The sequence below is a fragment of the Argopecten irradians genome, chromosome 10, assembly GCF_041381155.1.
Source record: "Argopecten irradians isolate NY chromosome 10, Ai_NY, whole genome shotgun sequence".
Classification (NCBI taxonomy): domain Eukaryota; kingdom Metazoa; phylum Mollusca; class Bivalvia; order Pectinida; family Pectinidae; genus Argopecten; species Argopecten irradians.
Window position 1 is genome coordinate 30860962 of NC_091143.1, and position 19976 is coordinate 30880937.

The window sequence follows — 19976 nt, forward strand, 5'->3', positions numbered from 1 at the left end:
CAAATTCAAGAAAAATTAATCTGCAGGAAATTAGGTTAGCACCAAAATTGAGAAATAAAGTAGTCACAAAAGAAACTTGTTTATAACATGTGGCCTACATTTCATATAGAACACATAAAGAGCATTTTTTTCTGATAATTAGAAAGTTTCAGTACACATAGCTCTGAGCAAACACAACTCTGTTCTTACAGATTCAGGATTTTTGACGAAGACTTTGGTTTTGCCGAGTTGCCATTGGTCCTTGTCCATGTTGACTGTGTCCATGAGATGTTTGATTCCTTGTCTGGGGTCGCCACGCCAGGTTGGCCACGTCTCTGACGTCAAAATGGCATACCTAAATTCAAAGGAAAAAACAAACATCAATTAAGTCCAACTGTTCAGCAAAATCAAAATCATTTATCATTCTTATTTCAACAATGTATTGTTGCTTTTATTTATGGGGGATTATATTTCGCTGAATTTTATGGTGAATCCAATTTCTGCAATCTTAAATAGCTGTGAATAGATTCCTGTATAACTTATTATTCTTAGAAAGCAATATGATACCAGGTATGCTAACAATTTCCTATAAATCCTATAAAAGTTTTGTCTCTTGAGAATTAAACAATCCTACATGAAAAGAATGCTCTGATGACACAGCTTTTAAAGATGCTCCACCGCTGACAAAGCATAAATGATATTCTTCATTTGAACAATAATTGGTGTTTAATCATGTATAAATATGCCTAATTAAAACAAAAAATAATATACAATAATTTATTTCACCTTTGGTGCATGCGCAATCAGTACTTCATTCCATATAGGATAGAGTGCCACGGAATTTTTTCAGGATGCAATTAATTATTTTTCATATTTTTAACTTGAATTAAAATTAGAAGCTCAAATATTTTAACTGTGCTTATGGTGTAAATAAGTAACTTTTGTAACTGAAGAAAAATACTAAATCGTCTGCTCCTGTTTTTGATAGTGAAAAAATACCATTTGTCAGCAGTGGAGCATCTTTAATATAATTATGCTATATGCTACAATGTTATTCTGATCACTTTTTCATTTACTCTAAGTAAGTAATCAAACACAAACCCATCATCTATGACCAAAAAAAGCCGGAACTGATTTGACAGGCAAGTAAGCGCTATGACGAACCAGCCTCAGACTTACCTTCGTAAAAACTTAGAAAACTCCCTCCGATATGCAAATCCAGCACGGCGCACTCTTATATTCTCCTTCAGACCCAGGTACTCAACCTGATGTTTTACTCTGCCACACAAGTAAACATAATTAGTAAATAATTCTTCAGCATTTAACAATGAAATCAAAATTATTATCTCCGCTGCCAACAATTTGATACAGTGAATGTTTGCATTAGCATGATTTTTTTTTTTTTTGATTTTTTTTTTACAATTTTAGAAATCACTGGAGCAACAGGCTATGCCAGTCATAACTCTATGACTACATTTTTAGATAAATAGCAAACACATTAAGTTGTAACTACCTGCTATCCTCAAAGTCCCTTGGTCGTTTGGTTTCGTTGGGTTTGATACAGCGAATGTAATGAGGTGTGCATTTCATTAATGTATCTACAAGCTTGTTGGCTTGAGACTGAAAAAAATATCAAAAGAAATCATAATACCACCAGTACAAAATAAACTATACTTGAAAATTTTTATACCTTGATTGACTTTATAAATTTACTACCTGTAATGTTTTTGTTTTTTTTTTTTTTTTTTGTCCTGATAACACACTTTTGTGTCAAGAGCATTGAGAGTGTACCTTAATCTTAGAGCCAGCTGTACTGGGACGGCCTTTGGTTTGTTTGCTGACATCCTCCGGGAAAAGGCTCCTGATATAGTCACTGAAAAAAAGCAAAACAAATGTTTCTCAAAGCTGAAACCTTTTCTCATCTCAAGTAATTAAACCAAATAAATATCATCATTCACTTAGAATTTTTACAATACCACTGGAGACTTGAAATATAATCCATACATAAGCTGTACAAGTATCCCATAACTATGTACAGTCAACTCTGTCTATAAGGATCACCCTGAAGATAGAGAAAAATTGTCTTTATAGCCAGGTGGTCTTTATACAAAGATCAAATTTTGATAAAAATTGACCTTTTGGGGGACTTAGAAAGTGGTCTAAGTAAGCAAGTGGTCTTTTTTACAGAGGAGGTTGCTCAGGCAAGTTTAATTGTAGCTTTATATGTTACATATGTTGCTATTTAGCTCCATATTATCAATAAGTATAGACTGTATCTAAGGGAGATAACTCATATTACCCTAATCCGTCAATTACTTTTCATAAAATATTAATATCACATCATGCAGAAGATGAATTGAAAAAACAACTGATCTTCAAGTCAGCGATTAAAATTGATTTAATAACTTATTTATCAAAAATACTTTTTAATATAATATTTACTGTCAGCGCAGGATTACTTCGAAAGGCACAGGTGTAGCAGTAACCAGACAAACGGAGGAAGTTCCTTTGATCACTACAGGCACAAATTGAATGGGATAACAGTGTGCGCGTGGCGATTGGTCGAGTCTGAGTTCATAAGCCCCGCCCCATAAACAACACTGACAGTCGTGATCACCGAGATGTGACAGCGTAGTGACATGGCCTCTAATAATGCAGTAAATAACTCAATATTTTAATTAACTTTACATATAAACTGTATGGTAATGTCACAATTAATTTGAACCGACAGATAGTTCAAACACACATTTTTTTCAGGAAAAAAGAATTATTCTTTAGCTAGTGACAGTTCGAACATGTCAAATGATCAAAGCAAATGCAAGTTTTTTGTCGGCAAATCGGCACAATAGGATCCCCAAAAACGTCGGTATTTTGAATATTGCCACAATGATGTTTGAATTAAAGACTGAATTAATGATCACTATAATGACTTTTACAACAGAAAATGAATTAAAATTAACATTTTAAGTAATTAATTAATAAAATTATTTGCACTGAAATATTGTGCACAAAACAGCACCCCGACAATATATATTTGTACTTGATGTACATGGAAATACGTTGAAGAAATCGCCAATGTTTCTTAGGCCTAATCTAGATAAAGATATCACTTAAAATCGTCATTAAAATCCAACATTCCGTCTTTCTTTTGTCAGCTGATCAAGTTTTTAATAAATGTAAACATGTGTCGTACGTTTGTTTGGACAAGCCAGTATTACGCTGTGTCATGTCAGCGACAACGCTGTGGATTCAGCTCCAGCCAAAACAATCCACTTGTTTGAAATGCATACTTATCATCAGTTTATATATATTAACATATGTATCTAATTTAGACGTAGACAATATGCAATCGGGGGTTAGACAATCTGACAGTTCGATTGTTACCTAATTTTACGAACAGAATGTAAACATTTTCAGCAGCAGTTTCGTAAATGCAACCGACTTTATTCATAACTAAAAAATATGTTTAGTTACGAAATATAGCAAAGGACTAAGCCTAAAAGTCAACTAGATTTTCTGTGGTTTACTGCCAGTAAATGATTATGGACTTCTATGTAAATTCTAGGCCTCGATCATGAAGCTGTTTTGGAGCCTTGACTATACATGCATGACTTATGCTACATGTACATGATTAAATTTACAAATAAATGCTCATCTTAACAGAGAATTCATCTTTCAGGTAAATTAGCAAAATGTGTGCTTTTCCTAGAAATTTTCTGCTTTACATTGCTTATGTCAAATATGTGTCGTTACTGAAACTGATTTTTACCGATTTCAACTTGGATAGTTTGAACGCAGGTTTTTTCTGATAATTATTTTTGGGAAAATGGGCATGGCTATAGAAATGCGTCGACCAATAAAAACAAGGGCTGCATTCCCAGAATAAATTAACCGCACTCGTGTGTATAGATACACAGGTAACTAGTCAATCCACATATAGAGGAAGTAATGCTGCCGTGCCTTCCGAAGTAATCCCGCGTTGACAGTAATAAGTATAAGGTTTGTTTTAAAACACCCACTTGTTACTGGACTGCATCAGTTGTACGAGATCCTTAAATAACACATCTCTGTTCCTTTCACAGAAACCATCCACATCATACGTCACCTTGTGGGGAAAGACAGACATTAGAACAACTAAGTCCAAATATAACCAATGAAAAACAATGTGATTGCAACAAGGTACAAAGCCAGTCGTAAAAAGTTGGCCACCCTAACCACTAACCTATAATTGCCTTTTTTCTTCAAATTGTAAAAAGTTTCTTTTTTCACCAAAATAAAGTAACATTTTACAAGATTTTACTACTCAAACTGTTTAAACAATTCTTACTGTCAAGCTATTCCGTCTTTTCATATTACAGAGTTAGCTCCCTTTTGGGTAAGTATCGATTGTTTCGTCAATATTTTGTGAGCGCAATTTACGTCGTTTTCTCCGAAATGTATGACGTTACGCTCGCAAACACGTGACGTCACAATCGATACCTACCCGCAAGGGTAGATAACTCTGTAATATGCAAATACAGAATATTGTGCTTATTAAAGAATTTTGATTAAGAACCAGTATAAGCAGATTTAGTGATTGTTACAGTAATGTACTCGGTATGGATGAATCGGCCCTTTTCTTTGGCCTCTATTTCCATCAATTTGTTAAATTAAGTCTTTGTTCCTTATTTGAAATATTTACTGAATCCCTGTTTCATCGGAAACGGAAGTTTACTAATTTTACAGCTTTAGTTACAATGACTAAGTTACACAGGTACTATAATAAATATGCATCAATAAAGCGACTATACAAATTTTGTAAGTTTGTGCACACTAGGCTAGCTGTGTTACCTTGCCGGCGTAGTGGTGGATGATGAAGCCCATTCCACTAGGTTGGTAATGGTCATGTGCCCCAATACCAGCTCCCAGTTTCTGGAGGAGTACACATCATAGAACATCTTATATCATGAAAGTCATTTGGTACATAATCAAGTTTTGTACAACAGTAATAACTCATTGAATATTGTCACATGAAGAAGGACAAATAAAAGAGTTGTACTTAAATTCTTAAGAATCAGAATTTAGAAATACATCCAAGGGAATATACCTGCTTAGTCAAATAGTTAGTGGTATCAGATAAACCTTGGACTTCGCAGAGTATTCCTGTTCAGTGTACTCAATATGTTGTGGGTTTAATTCAATTTCATGCAGATTAACTGTAATGTTAACGACTGAAAACTATTTCTCATTATCATTTGTACATTTTGAAAACCAATTTGAGTTAAGAATATCAATTATTTTAATTTATTTGATTTGTTTGTTTTGATTCAAATTACCTGTAACAGGGTACTGTCTGCTCCTTCCGACACTGCATGCATGGTCGCACACACGTCGTCAAGGATACACATAATGCCGGGTGGCTGTTTAGTCTCTATAACATCACAGACGACTTTGTTGTTGAAGTATTCGATGGGTGTCCACTTAATGCCTTCCTGTACATATTCTTCCTGGAATGGAGGAGAGTTACATGGGGATTAGTAATTAAAGATTTAGGGAGAGAGAATTCAGTTGTCTTATTTAAAATTGGTAAAAAAATATCATATATAATTTGGTCTTTATAGTGCGGATTTCCATCTGATGTTGTGAAAATTACCTAGACTTTCTTTAGCACATAAAATCAAATAGTTGTAGTTGAGTTCAACTGCATCTTTTTCAAAAACAAGTTATTTGACAAATGGATATACAAATGACATTTAAACAAAGAACAACAATCAATTAATCATAAAAGTATTCAATTTGATGTATTTTCCAGCTTTTTGGATGTTAAAAAAATCATCCCTAGTTCCCATTTGCAATTACTATTTGTAAACTGATTGATCCCCATTCAACCCTTAAGACACATTTAGATTCTTCTAGTTCAATGACTTGAATAGTCCATTTGGAATTTTAGGGGTTAATGAACCAAATTTGATCATAGATCATTTGTTTGTTTGTTTGTTTGATTAATTAACGTCCATATTATATGTCATGTAAGGACATCATAGTATTTGAAGTTCAGATTTGAAATCTTTCTCAGGAAGGATCCCTCTGCATTCTCCTTAAATGTCTTCTTTGGTTTGTTTATCAAAATAACCATTAGATCTTATACATACCTGTTCTGCTTTCAGTGTCAGCTCTATAAAAATCTGCTGTAGTTTTTCGTTGACATAATTAATACAAAACTGCTCAAAGCCATTCTTCTCGAAAATCTCAAACCCGTAAATATCAAGAATCCCAATGTTGATTTCTTCTTTGTCTTTCCTCATGGCACGGTTGACTGCCTGTAACACAAAACACAACAGTTTTATGTCAAAACTAAATTTTACAGCCATGCATTATCAATAATATGAAATTTTCTACAAATGAAAATTACCCACTCCTTTGTAGTCCAGAGAGAAAGAATGGATAAGGGCAGTTTTAAATACATGGGTGGATCAAAATTCATTGAAAAGAGCTAAAATTAGATCATATCTTAAGTAAGGAAGAAAAATCATCGACATGGGTCTGTAAAGTTAATAGGGATATCTAATTACTTGTGTAAGATTTGGCTGTCAGCATTCAGCTTTGTGCTGAAGAACAGCCAAAATCTTACATTCGGGAGGAAATATTCTTATCCAATTGACAGATCGATCCATATAAGATTATGTTACACAATCCCCCCCCTACTCAATAACATAGGCATATATATATTGGTTTTTTTAAAAAGAATTTCATAAATCAAGCCCAGTCTTCCAAGAATCCGTGGCTTCCTTTTTCCATCCTGCCTTACCTCCACGAGAAAGTCAAACATGCGACTGTACAAGGCCTTTGCCAGAGCATCCCGTGAGAATTCGGCCTGTTCCACGTTCAGTGTGACATGAATGACCTCAGACTTCCCTCCCCATTTACTGTCCATGTCTCGACTGGTCAGTTTTGTCCGTAAATATTCTTTGTCCACTCCAAGCAGGTACGCTGGGTAGTCAAGAACTGGAAAGATAAAATGACAGGTTTAGCTGATTTAATACAGACTCTCTAAAATATTACATATACTAAAATTTATGTTAACTTACTTTGTGTCTAACTACATTTCACAAAGATTCTACTTCCCAACTTAAACTTACTTGGTTCAATTGTTTGAAACGTTTGTGCTGCAATCATATGATAAATTTTTGTGATTTCTGATTACCTGTTTACACATACAAAACTTCATCTTACAGTTGGTTTATAATAATGTTAGACTCGATTATTATCTTAAATATTGATAAAACAAATTTACAAAATTAAAATTATATGAAAAAGGTGTCTCTCTTTCAAATATATCTGGGTATTTTCAAACCATGCTTTTCCTACAAACTTAAAGCACACAGATAAAACACATATTATTAAGCTCACACATTTATTATCGTAAAGCTTTCAGAAGTAATTATTTTTTATATATATATTACAGTATCTACATGAAATAAGGTCCTATACACCCCTAAAACAGGCCAACTGATTGTTATGTTTCAATCTGATTAAAAACACAGATCCTTATAACCACTCCGTTCAATAGAGGATCTGACAATATCCCATAAGGGGTCACGTCCAGATGACCTTTATACCACGTGTACTTCAGAGCAAATGCAGTTTCTACACCTTACAACATCAATTGAAAATGTTTTTTTGCCCAAGTATACATATACAATTAGCTTTGTTGTGCACTTCGGGCGAGATGGCTACGTACACGAAAATAATTTGGACAGCTTTTTCAAACTATTTCGTCCCCAGTCAAGATTCTGGCAGTGCCAATTTGATTGGCCATTTCGAAAGGTCATCTTGACGTGACCCCTAAAGGGATGTTCTCAGATCCTCTTATCCAACGTAGTGATAATAAGGATCTGTATTTTAATCAGATTGGTTATGTTTGTATGTTATGTTACAGAGGCCTGAATATGTCCTATACTGGGGCATTGCTATAATGATAAAGAAAATTTGATTGAGAAATGTAAACCCTGATAGCCAGATCATAAAAATTTAAAACCACTAAAAATTAATTACCTTATTTTTTTTAGATAATATCCCTAAAATTTTCACCCATATAAATAACTGGCTATACATTTCTACTTACAATCTTCGTTGGCTACTTTTGCGTAGTTTCCATCCTCTTGGAAGGAGATATTTCCTAAGTGAAGTATACCCGCGACTACACATATTACATCCTCTATCGTCTCATCAGGTATACCCACTGTGTGCATGGCATGCTGGAAATAAAACGTTCTCTAAATGCTTTTTCATAACTGGTCTTTTAAATATCTTACAATAATGTTCTTGAACTTACCAGTAACTTGTTCTTAACACTCAGCAACCTTTGATGAAGCTTTCACTATACAAAGATGTAATAACCTATCTAATTTTAACTATAAGTACTGTGGTGCACATTTCTGCCTGTACATTACCGTCAAACAACTAATATCTTCTGCGTGTACATTACCGTCAAACAACTAATATCTTCTGCGTGTACATTACCGTCAAACAACTAATATCTTCAGCCTGTTCATTACCGTCAAACAACTAATATCTTCTGCCTGTACATTACCGTCAAACAACTAATATCTTCTACCTGTACATTACCGTCAAATAACTAATATCTTCTGCATGTACATTACCGTCAAACAACTAATATCTTCAGCTTGTTCATTACCGTCAAATAACTAATTTCAATCTTGATATGACCTCCTAACTGACCTTCACATTACCATGTTGTGAGACCATATATCGCCTTGACATTTTCATGGTATGATATCCTACCTTGCCTTCTCTTCATCCTGGTTTGACACCCTGACTGACATTTCCCTTATTATTATGATGCCTTAAAGCTACCTAACCTTGACCTTACTAGGATATGATACCTCAACTGACCTTGACCTTACCTAGATGTGATACTCCACCTGACCTTGACCTTACCCGAGATACGCTACCCCACCTGACTTTGACCTTACCCCATGTGACAATCCACCTGACCTTGACCTTAACCCAGACGTGCTACCCCACCTGACCTTGACCTTACCCCCTATGACACCCACCTGACCTTGACCTTACCCTGATGTTACATCCCACTTGAACTTGACCTTACCATAGTGTCTTTGTACTCAGCGACATCATCAGTACCATCCACAGTGTAGGTCCCACTCTGATTAAGGTACATGTAGTAATCTGGTGTGGTTAAACCGAGGCTCTCTGAGGGGATTACAAAATATTTACTGTTAATATCACGTCAATTCAACATAGATACATGTAGTAATCTGGTGTGGTTAAACCAAGGCTCTCTGAGGGGATTACAAAATAATTACTTTTAATATCACAACAATTCAACATAGATACATGTAGTAATCTGGTGTGGTTAAACCGAGGCTCTCTGAGGGGATTACAAAATAATTACTTTTAATATCACAACAATTCAACATAGATACATGTAGTAATCTGGTGTGGTTAAACCAAGGCTCTCTGGAGGGAACACAAAATAATTACTGTTAATATCACATTATTTCAACATAGATACATGTAGTAATCTGGTGTGGTTAAACCAAGGCTCTCTGGAGGGGATCACAAAATAATTACTGTTAATATCACAATTCAACATAGATATATGTAGTAATCTGGTGTGGTTAAACCGAGGCTCTCTGGAGGGGATCACAAAATAATTACTGTTAATATCACAATTCAACATAGATATATGTAGTAATCTGGTGTGATTATAACGAGGCTCTTCGGGGGGACCACAAAATAATTACTGTTAATATCACAATTCAACATAGATATATGTAGTAATCTGGTGTGATTATAACGAGGCTCTTCGGGGGGACCACAAAATAATTACTGTTAATATCACATCATTTCAACATAGATACTTGTAGTAATCTGGTGTGATTATATTGAGGCTCTCAGCTGGAGGAGCACAAAATAAAAACTATTACTATTTTATCATAGCAATGCTACATTGATAATTTCCTTTCAGAAAACTTTCAATTCATAAATGTTTATTTAATACATTTCTATAGTAACTTCAAAATTCAGGTAACTGAAGAAAACTAATTTTGATAATCTTGTCCTGTTGATCGAGTATCACAGACATAGACATTATATAGATATACCTTTCTGAGATGCGTCGGCCCCGGCACATAACTGGTAGAAGACATGGAAGTTCCTCTCGCTGCGGTTCTGGCTCACCACACGGGTCTGCAAATAAACCAAATACCATGAAAGGTGATGTCAAAGTAATATCAATGTGATTTTACATATAAACATAAAAAGGTATGTATGCATACTTCCCAACACCATTGGTTTCATTAGATTTGAATTCCTCTCAAAACAGCCCATACACGTTGCCATCCCCATTTTTGAATCACCTAAGATACAAGTTCAGTTACTTTCATAAACCATGTTTTACAATAAATGAAGTTAACACAACAAAGATTTGCAGCTGTAAAAGCTAACTATATGCAAATTTATAATCTAATAAATCTAGAGAAATAAAGTAATTCTTGCATTCCTGGACTGTAAAACCAATTCATGATGATACAGGTACATACCTTCTCCAGAAGGAAGTTTGAGATTTTACCGCCGTCTGGTTCACCACCTCGACTGAATTGGATTTCTACATATTTACCCTGAAATGGAAACAAGGGCATACATTATACAAGGTCATTGTATAGCGATTCTCTACCTTTAAATACAGAAACAGTAACGTTACGTTGGTTACGTCTTATATCATATTATTAAGAATTGATCAGGTTTTGATGATGAAAGAGGCCTGAAATCCTGTAAACTATTAATTACTGTAAACATAGAGTAAAATTTTTTTATAATATTTTAGCAATTTTTGCGCCAGACACTTAGCGCTAAACTATGATTGTGCTACCTGGTAAATATTTTTTCTGTAAAACTTTTCTTTAGCAACTTATTACGAGTGTGTAAAATTATCACTGCACCAACCACTTCAAAATTAATTTTGCACTAAAATTTGAATACACAAACATAAGTCTGTTTACAGATACGTATAGTTTCTCACAACTGTAGGTGTCAAGTTTGGTTTGATTAATTATGTTTAATGTCTGATTAACATCCAGGGATGTTTAAGGACATGTGACATATGTTGCGGAGGCTGCAGTATATTAGAGTTACACAGACTTTCTGCTTTACTTACAAATCGGCTGGAGTTATTGTTACGGACTGTCTTTGCATTCCCAAAAGCTTCTAGCAATGGATTAGACTCAAGGATAACATCTTTAACTCTCTGTAAAATACAAATTTGAGAAATAGTGAAAGTACATAAAATTGGTTATTGTAAGATCCCAAACCTGCACCACAATTTTCCTTTGTGAATACAAACAACAAAATGGCAACTTTTCTCCCAAAAGTGCTTTACTGTAATGTAATAATAGTTTATAATTATAACTTTACACCTGTCCTTTACGACAATGGCTAACAAACAGTGAGCTTGCCATCACGTACCTGTACTTTTTCACCACCTCCTGAGACTTTGGCGATGAAGCCCATTATAAATTTAGCTGCTACTGTCTTTCCAGCACCACTCTCTCCACTATAACATAAAACACAAATACCATAAGAGGCTGATATTCCTCTTAAATTATTTCAAAATTAATTTCCTAAACAGTGATATCACTTTAACAAATATATAGAGGGTGGGCTGACATACCGTAATATCAACATTTGTACCAAAAAGAATACTGATCTTACTGTACTTGACCAGGCCAGTACTATGAACTTATAAGTATTTTTGCAAGGACTTAATTTCATTTTTTTCTGCCGAATGACTTAATTCAAAGCAACTTAATTTCATGATCTAGACTCTTATGAGTGTACTTCACTTCTGTTTAAACGATTTCACAGCGATTTATGATCATGATTTACTATCTTCCGTGAAAACAAGGAAAATTAATTGCACATGGAAATAATTTGGTTTAAAACATCTCATGAGCTTTAGCTATCATGTTTGGACCTGGCCAAAACTTTAAATAATGACCTTGAGATGTAACATTTGACCTTGAATCACACTTGATAACCTTAAGCATTTTAATATTGTGTATTTATGACCTTGATGATTTGATGACTCTGACCTTGACTATATGACCTTGACCTACCTGATGATGACACACTGGTTCTCCATGTCAATCAACATGTTCCTGTACATGTTGTCAGCCAGGGCATAAACATGGGGAGGGTTCTCATACTGGGCCTGTAAAATCATCAAAATGATAAATAGTTCTTTCTAAAATAGCATTCAATACACTTTAAAACAGAATAAAGGCCCCTTCTTTTTTGTGCCCCTTCTTTTTTGTTCTGTATTTTTCCAATTTTATGTGAGTATTTTCCCATTTCAAGAAAAGGTTTTTTTAGTTTTTTGTAAACGTATACATACGGTATATTTTTTGTATTTCATGGAAGAAAAAAATACACAATTTTCCTTAAAATTATTGTGTATGAAAATCACTGCTTTACTTTGGGTTAAATTATTTATATATGTTTTACGCCTACCCACAGTCTGTGACTGGGTACTGTCATATGCATGGGTTTCATTGGAGCACCTGAACCACTATCCAATGTGGCCCCCAATGCTTTACAACACATGTGCTCACTTGTTCATCGCTGAAACTTTATAATGAACTGTTCCAGCTGCAGTTTTGGGAGATTTCAAATGAGTCTCCAGAGATCCAATGAGTTAATTTATTGCCAAATTTAGAATAAAAAGAAAGTAAACATAAAGAGAAAAGAAGACTTACTGCTCCTTGGTACTGCTCCACTTCTCTATCAGTAAAGATCTTAAGCTGTTTGAAGGGATTGACCGACACCAACACTGGACCAATGTAAGTCTGACCATGGTCAAGGAAATTTTGTTCATTGGTAGAGTAGAATCATTTTGTTATTAACTGATAATCTATAAAGTAAAACATAAATGTTATTTTATTACCACAATTACTCTAATTTGCTGCACGCCTCTACCTAAAGACTCATGCACATGTTCCTATATCAAATTATTGAACTTGTTTATTGATTTCTAGAAATTGGCATCTATATGATTATGATTTATAATTAGCATCTATCACCCCAGACCAAGGACGTATATGAGAAGGATAAGTCACACTGGGTTTTGGGGGAGTACAACGTAGGAGCTTTTGTTGTGTTTGTGCACTGACCGTGACGTTGGGCGACGACTGATTTTCCTTTGATATTCGCCGGCGCAGCCTTTGATGTAGCATGCGGGTCCGAGGGTTACCGTCTTACTTTCTGAAGTGGGACCGTCATTTCATGAGCTGTCGTATTTTTTAACGATTATTTAAGACATGTCTCCTAAATCTTCTGTTCTTAAAGCAAGTGATAAACATTGTGAAATTTAATAAACTTTACATTGGTGTTTCGTTTGACTCGATAAGAAAAGTATAGGCATGTGGTGTTCAGTAGTGTAAAGAGACAGTCACGAATCCTTCTCACTTATAAATCCTTGCCCCAGACCTAAGTCATGAATATTTAATATCGTGTGTCTCATAAGTCTTATATAGACTGGATATAAGGATGAAAATTGTTGTGTATTTTTGATCTTATGTTATTCTGTGCCTTTGCATGCGATATTTTAATAAGAAATTGAATTTAATAAAATTGACATATGATAATTGAATATATACTGGTAGTAGACCTGAGATGTTACTGTCGGACTCAATGCCATGGGACAGAACTGGTATACCGAGCTAGCTAGTATCCATTTTATTTTCTTTGCTTTAATTCATCTGTAATTATAGACACTATTGAAAGATCTTCTCCTTCTTCTTTCAGTTTCATTTTGACAAAGGAATTGGTACTTCGTCTTTATTTGGTGGTGAGGTCATAATCATGAAATTCAAGTCATGTTTGCATGATGTTGAGGTATTTTTCCCTAATTGCAGGAAGCAGTGGTGGTCTGGACAGGAAGTAAGTTAATCTTATCATAAATCTTCATTACATGAAATATTTGTTCATTTCTATTTTGACTTGATTTATAGGTACTAGTATCTACCTATGACTAATTAGTTAGTAACGGTAATTTATGGGCATTTCAAAATACATGTACGATGAATAGAGCTTTGTTTAAAAACTTGCTAAAACGACGTTTATGTGATCAATATATTCAAAATTGGTATTCTATTCTTGAAACATCGTCTCGTGGACAATTCTACTCAACCTTTAAAAAGCAGTTTAAACTTGAACCATATTTAGTAAAGCTTGATTTCAAAGAACGTGTTATTATTAGTAAATTTAGAACCTCGAATTTAAAATTTCCTATTGAAACTGGTAGATGGGCTGGTATACCACGTGATAACCGTATTTGTTTACTATGTAATAACGGTATTGGAGATGAATATCACTACTTATTTCAATGTAGTAATGCAAGTGTAACTAATAATAGACATAAATATATTCCACAATACTATTATACAAATCCAAGTTTATTAAAAATGGGAGGCATGTTTGAAATCTGTAATCGAACTCTATTAACGAGAGTGAGTTATTTTCTTAAACAAATAGAACAGTTATGTATTTTAAATTGATCAAAAAGTACAGTGTACTTGTTACATACACCTGCATTTATATTACTTGTATGTTATTACTTCTTATTATGCTGTGATATAGCTGATTATATATGTTATACGATATAGCATCGAATATACAATTGTATAACTACTACTTGTATATGTTCAATCTATTTATACTCTATACACAGTATTAAGCGTTCAAGTTCTATTAAAGCTAAAAGAATGAACTTAAGTAAAATTGAAATATATTTAGTGGTTATGCAGTTGTATTATACTGCTATGGCTACGCTAAAGGTCAATGATATGAAGTATTAAACATATACCATTATAATATTAAAATATTGATATGGTTGTTGTTCATACTACAATCATACATAACTAACAATGACCATGCATTATACTCACCAATGTACGTAAAATATTTCATACACCGATATGTACGCTTGAGTGTATTATGTTCACACTGTACTATCAATTACCCTGTCTGTCATGTATGTTTTGTATAAATTGACCTCTTGTGGCACACAAAGGTGTGCCCAGAGTGTATTAATAAAATCTGAAAATCTGAAATCTGGTAATTTCCTGTGTATTGTCCGTGGGCAAACAATTTTTTACTTAGAACAATGCCTATACTGGGGGTTATCTAGTAATGACAAAGCAGGCTATCTGTGAAAACTATTTCCAAATCTTTAGACATTTCAATTTACAAATATATTGCAGGTCATATAACAGGAGTACCCACTCCCTATAACAAACCTTTTTTAAACAAGTTGGTTTTCTTTCATTACAGGCCAATACTTTCAACAAAAAACTATATATCATTGATAAGTTTGCGTGTTGTTGAATATATCTTTTTTATCTATATTTTTTTTACATAAAAGACTTGCGTGTAATTCTGATTGTATACACACTACTCTGGTACATCTAACATGTATTTATTGATGTACAGTGTATATCTTGTTGGTTATGGTCCAGTGTACAGGTTGTTATAATCACAGACAATGCCTGAATTTATTTTCCCATAATTATAACCTATACCCTGCTGCGGCTATAGTTCCCAGGAAATTCAGATAATTATAGTTACTGGCTTACAGCCTACATGACTATAACTATAGATCTGTCCCACCTATTTAAGTCAATGTTATGTGTATGCAATAACATTCCTATTAAACTTTATTGTATTAGGTTTAGCGGTATCTGTAATTGTTGCTTACAAAAGTTTCCAAAAAATAAATTTGATGAAATAATCTATGCTTGTTACCTCAAAACAGCAGATCATGAAGGGTTTATTTGCTATATTTTGGTTTGAATAATTTAAATTCCATTCAACAACCATGGTCATTTATGGATGTGCCAGGTTTAAATGTTGGAGGAGAGCCTGAGTACTCAGAGAGAAACCATACCCACCAACCAGCGGTCAGTACATGTACCTGGCAACTGTCACACATAATATTTGAACTTGCGACCCAGTGATGATATATTGGGAGACCCGGTGATAATATACAGGGACATCTTAACCACTTCACCACCGCGGTCCCTTATTTTAAAACCCTATATGATACAGAACACGTAGATATATATTTCCTTTCCATCTATGTCTGAGCTGGGTCTGAATTGTGCTACAATCTAAGAATAAGTTAAAAATACACTGTGATATATTTAGTCACCCAATAGTTTATATCAATTTAAATTCATGTGCACTGTATCGTCTGCTATCTGTCAAGTTCACACAAAATACATGGCCTATAAACAACAGACACTAACTGTTGTCAGTTATCTATAATACACTTTTATAGATAGGATAATGAGTAAGACTGACTTGTATTGTTTCCGTCCGGCCATGACTAGTTTCCCACATATACCATATAAAAGAACACCCACCATCTCTGTATAAATATGTATGTGTGTAAATATATCAATTTCTTTAAAATGTCAATGAACAATATTTGTTGGAACAAATAAATAATGAAAATTTATCTTATTTTAATCTACTAGTTTCCCACATATACCATATAAAAGAACACCCACCATCTCTGTATATATATGTATGTGTGTAAATATATCAATTTCTTTATAATGTCAATGAACAATATTTGTTGGCACAAATCAATAAGGAAAATTTATTTTATTTTAATCTACATTTTTCCACTTTAAAATCTTTTGAATATTTTTTGTTTATTTATTAGCATATTGATGTCACCATTTTTAACTTCATTCGGGTATAAAAGAAATTTTGTTTGCAAAGTATGTGAATCCACGTAATTACGTACAGTCAAGCCTGTCTAAAAATACCACAAAAGGGGCAGAGGAAAAATGGTCTTTAAATTTAGGTGGTCTTTATACACAGGTTGAATTGTGTTGAAGTTTGTCATTAGGAAACCTAGAAAGGTGGTCTTATTAAGCAGGTAGTCTTTATACAGAGGTAGTATACATAGCTAAGACAGGTTATCGTGTTATCCAATAACTTATTTACAGCTAGAAACTGGCCCTTATTTCTTGATAAAAAACCGCTGAAATAAGCCATGTCCTTTAATTATGTAACTTTTGATTATGTCATTTCTTTTTTTAAATACATTTCAGGCTTAAGCTTTATGGGCTTAAGTTAGTTTCATGAAATCGGGACCTGATCAAATACCATATTTGTTAGTTTAGTTGAAGTAAAACAATATATCTTTAAGAACCAGACAAATATCAGCTTTTACGTAAAAATATGTAGCTACAATGAACTGGGTTGATAACTAATTAAGGCACTGCCTAGATATGCCAAATATCTACAGTAGTACTACTGATGTATCTAGATTGGGAAAAAGGACGGAAGAGAGTTCAAAGTATATTTAAGTAGGACTGGACTGGGTTATTCATTTTTCACCAAATAGCTCAAATGGTAGAGCTTTAGTTTTGAGGAAGTTTATACTAGAAGTGTTCATGCAGGTTCAAACCTTTAACCTGAACATGGACATTTTGCTCTTTTTCTTGTTATATAAATGTAATTTAGGTCATAAAAATAATATGTCTACATCAGGTTACATTAGCAAAAAAAAACATAGGGTCGGTAGGTCGGAGGATTTTTTTTTAGTGTCTTTCACTCTAAAACAATGGCCAAAACAGGAGTCTGAGATCGAAATCCCAACTTTTAATATGTTTTTTTGTGAAAAAGTGTAAAAAAAAAATTAGGGTCGGGGGTAAAAAATTAGGGTCGGTCGTGTAACCCTATAAACAGACTTATTATTTTTTTTGGCCTTATTCCACATGACTATAGCTGAATTGATCATAACCTACCTCTGTACCTAATTATGTTAATAATGATCTGTACATGTATTTACACAAAATGCTAAACTATCATAAATTAGGAAAAAGGCATCGATAACGCAAAAGGATACATATATACAGTCGTCCATGAAACGTTTCTTGAGGTTGTCAAGGATGGCTGCCTCCGAGATTTTCTGGAGGAGCACCATGTCATCGACGCCACTCGTCTTGACATTGTGGCTCTGCCAATGGTACGGCTGAAAAATTGAATGGAAAAATAGGTCAAAAGGGGAGATAACTTTATCTGTCAAGGGACATATAACTCTGGTCATCATATAAAGTTGTAATAACAATTGAAAAACATTTCATTAAGTTAATATGAAAAATTCATGTATCGTTCATCATTTCAATTATTCTCAGGTTATCTTAAATCTTAATAATTATCAAAGACAAGACATTTTGTTTTGGATAAAAAAAATTGATTTCCAATTACTTTTTGTTTATTGAAAATGAAAAGATGTACATTAAAGTTATATTTTTATTACAATTTGTTACAAAACTCTTCTTTGTTGATAACATATAATCTACACATATAATAAACACTAACATATATATATAGTTATCACTGAAGACCACTGCAGTACTATATCTAATACATCTTTGCCATAATTAATAATTAATAAAGAAAACTCAGACTTCAAGCGCATGCAGACCATATCCATTATAATCCATGGACAGTTATCTACATCTAGTTCATGATGATGAGATCAGATGATGAACAGTTCATTTTCTTAGGTAGAGTCCACAAACCTAAAATTGGCCCAGACATATTACACTAATAATTATATAATGTATCTTTATTTTCTGTAAGATTTATAATGATAATTCTTATTTTTTTTTTTGTAAACAAATTCTTTAATTTTTTTTGGTAAACAAATCATCCTGCTTATAAGCCTGTTTGTATCATAGATTAATTATGGCAAATATGTTTTCTGAACACCAACAGAAAATAATAATATTACAATATCTTATACGTGTATACAACAATGTATATATACACACAACAACCAACAATTCTAATGTTAATTTTCTAAGACAAGTAGGCATATACCTACAGAGCTACATATATACATTACTATGATTAATCAGGAGTATATATATATTTCCCACGTTTATTTTACACATACTATATAACTATATACTTACTGACTTATTATTCCCCATGCATATATATAGTACAACTGTGTTTTATATTTTACAAGCATGATTTCTTTATCTATATCAGCTACATAAATACCTGTTTCATTATTACAGGAGCGTTCCGGTATCCGGTTAAATTTCTTTTTTATTCAAAATAATATTGAACTCTTGGAATTGAAGGCACATGCATGCCTGTTTGACTAATTAATGGTTTGCAGTAATTTAATAAGCCTTATCTGGCTTTCATATTTTTGTAAAATTATTAAAAATTTGACATCTGATCGATATTTCTTTTAAAACTCAGGCTATTTTATTAATTATTAGCAGGGTCAAACATGATCATACCTGAGAGAGAATAATACACACTAATATGACTAGGAGAATTAGTGTTATTGGTTATATTAATTGGGAAGAAGCAGATTCTGAAGCAAAAGTCCAGTTTCTGATTAGGTGGTTTTTTTTACAGGGATGGTCGATGAGACTGTTTGACTGTACTTGTACTCTCTCAACACAAGTTCTTTTCATAATATATATATGTATCCTTATTTTAATTACCTGAATTTAATTCTAATTATTTCATCTTGATGAGTTGTGACAGACCACCAGTACTAGTAACTAATTAATTGACCTTACTTCCACACACCATTGTACATGTCCTGCAGCTGCTGTACCGCTATCCTCTCTCACAAGCTCTCTCTCTCTCCTTTGAAATCTATCCCTTTGTGTGTCCTAGTCACTCTGCTTTTGATTACAGTTTAATTACCTAATTACTTTATTGCTTCCTCTGAACTCTTCTGATGAGTGATGATACTCGTTTCATCTGTCACACTACTATCCTCACTGGACAATATTATATAATGGGCCTGTTATTTAATACATTGGAAAATCTGGCTGATTTATCACCTTGAACTTCAGAAAGAACTGAAGATTTACAAGATTTTATATGTCCTGAGTGAGGAAGTGTTTGATGTGGTGTTAACTATGGAG

General features: G+C 33.5%; 1 protein-coding gene across 1 annotated transcript in view; it reads right to left on the reverse strand.

Annotated features, from left to right (window-relative positions):
* LOC138333640 (unconventional myosin-Ie-like) overlaps positions 1-19976 on the reverse strand; it is a 49149-nt gene that overhangs the window by 23887 nt on the left and 5286 nt on the right. The window contains 18 exon segments of the mRNA XM_069282142.1: positions 190-334; positions 1159-1257; positions 1493-1599; positions 1771-1852; positions 3999-4084; positions 4810-4890; positions 5295-5465; positions 6111-6278; positions 6767-6963; positions 8084-8216; positions 9089-9192; positions 10107-10191; positions 10545-10622; positions 11159-11248; positions 11467-11554; positions 12117-12211; positions 12756-12845; positions 17921-18046. Coding sequence (XP_069138243.1) covers positions 190-334; positions 1159-1257; positions 1493-1599; positions 1771-1852; positions 3999-4084; positions 4810-4890; positions 5295-5465; positions 6111-6278; positions 6767-6963; positions 8084-8216; positions 9089-9192; positions 10107-10191; positions 10545-10622; positions 11159-11248; positions 11467-11554; positions 12117-12211; positions 12756-12845; positions 17921-18046 — 2025 coding nt within the window.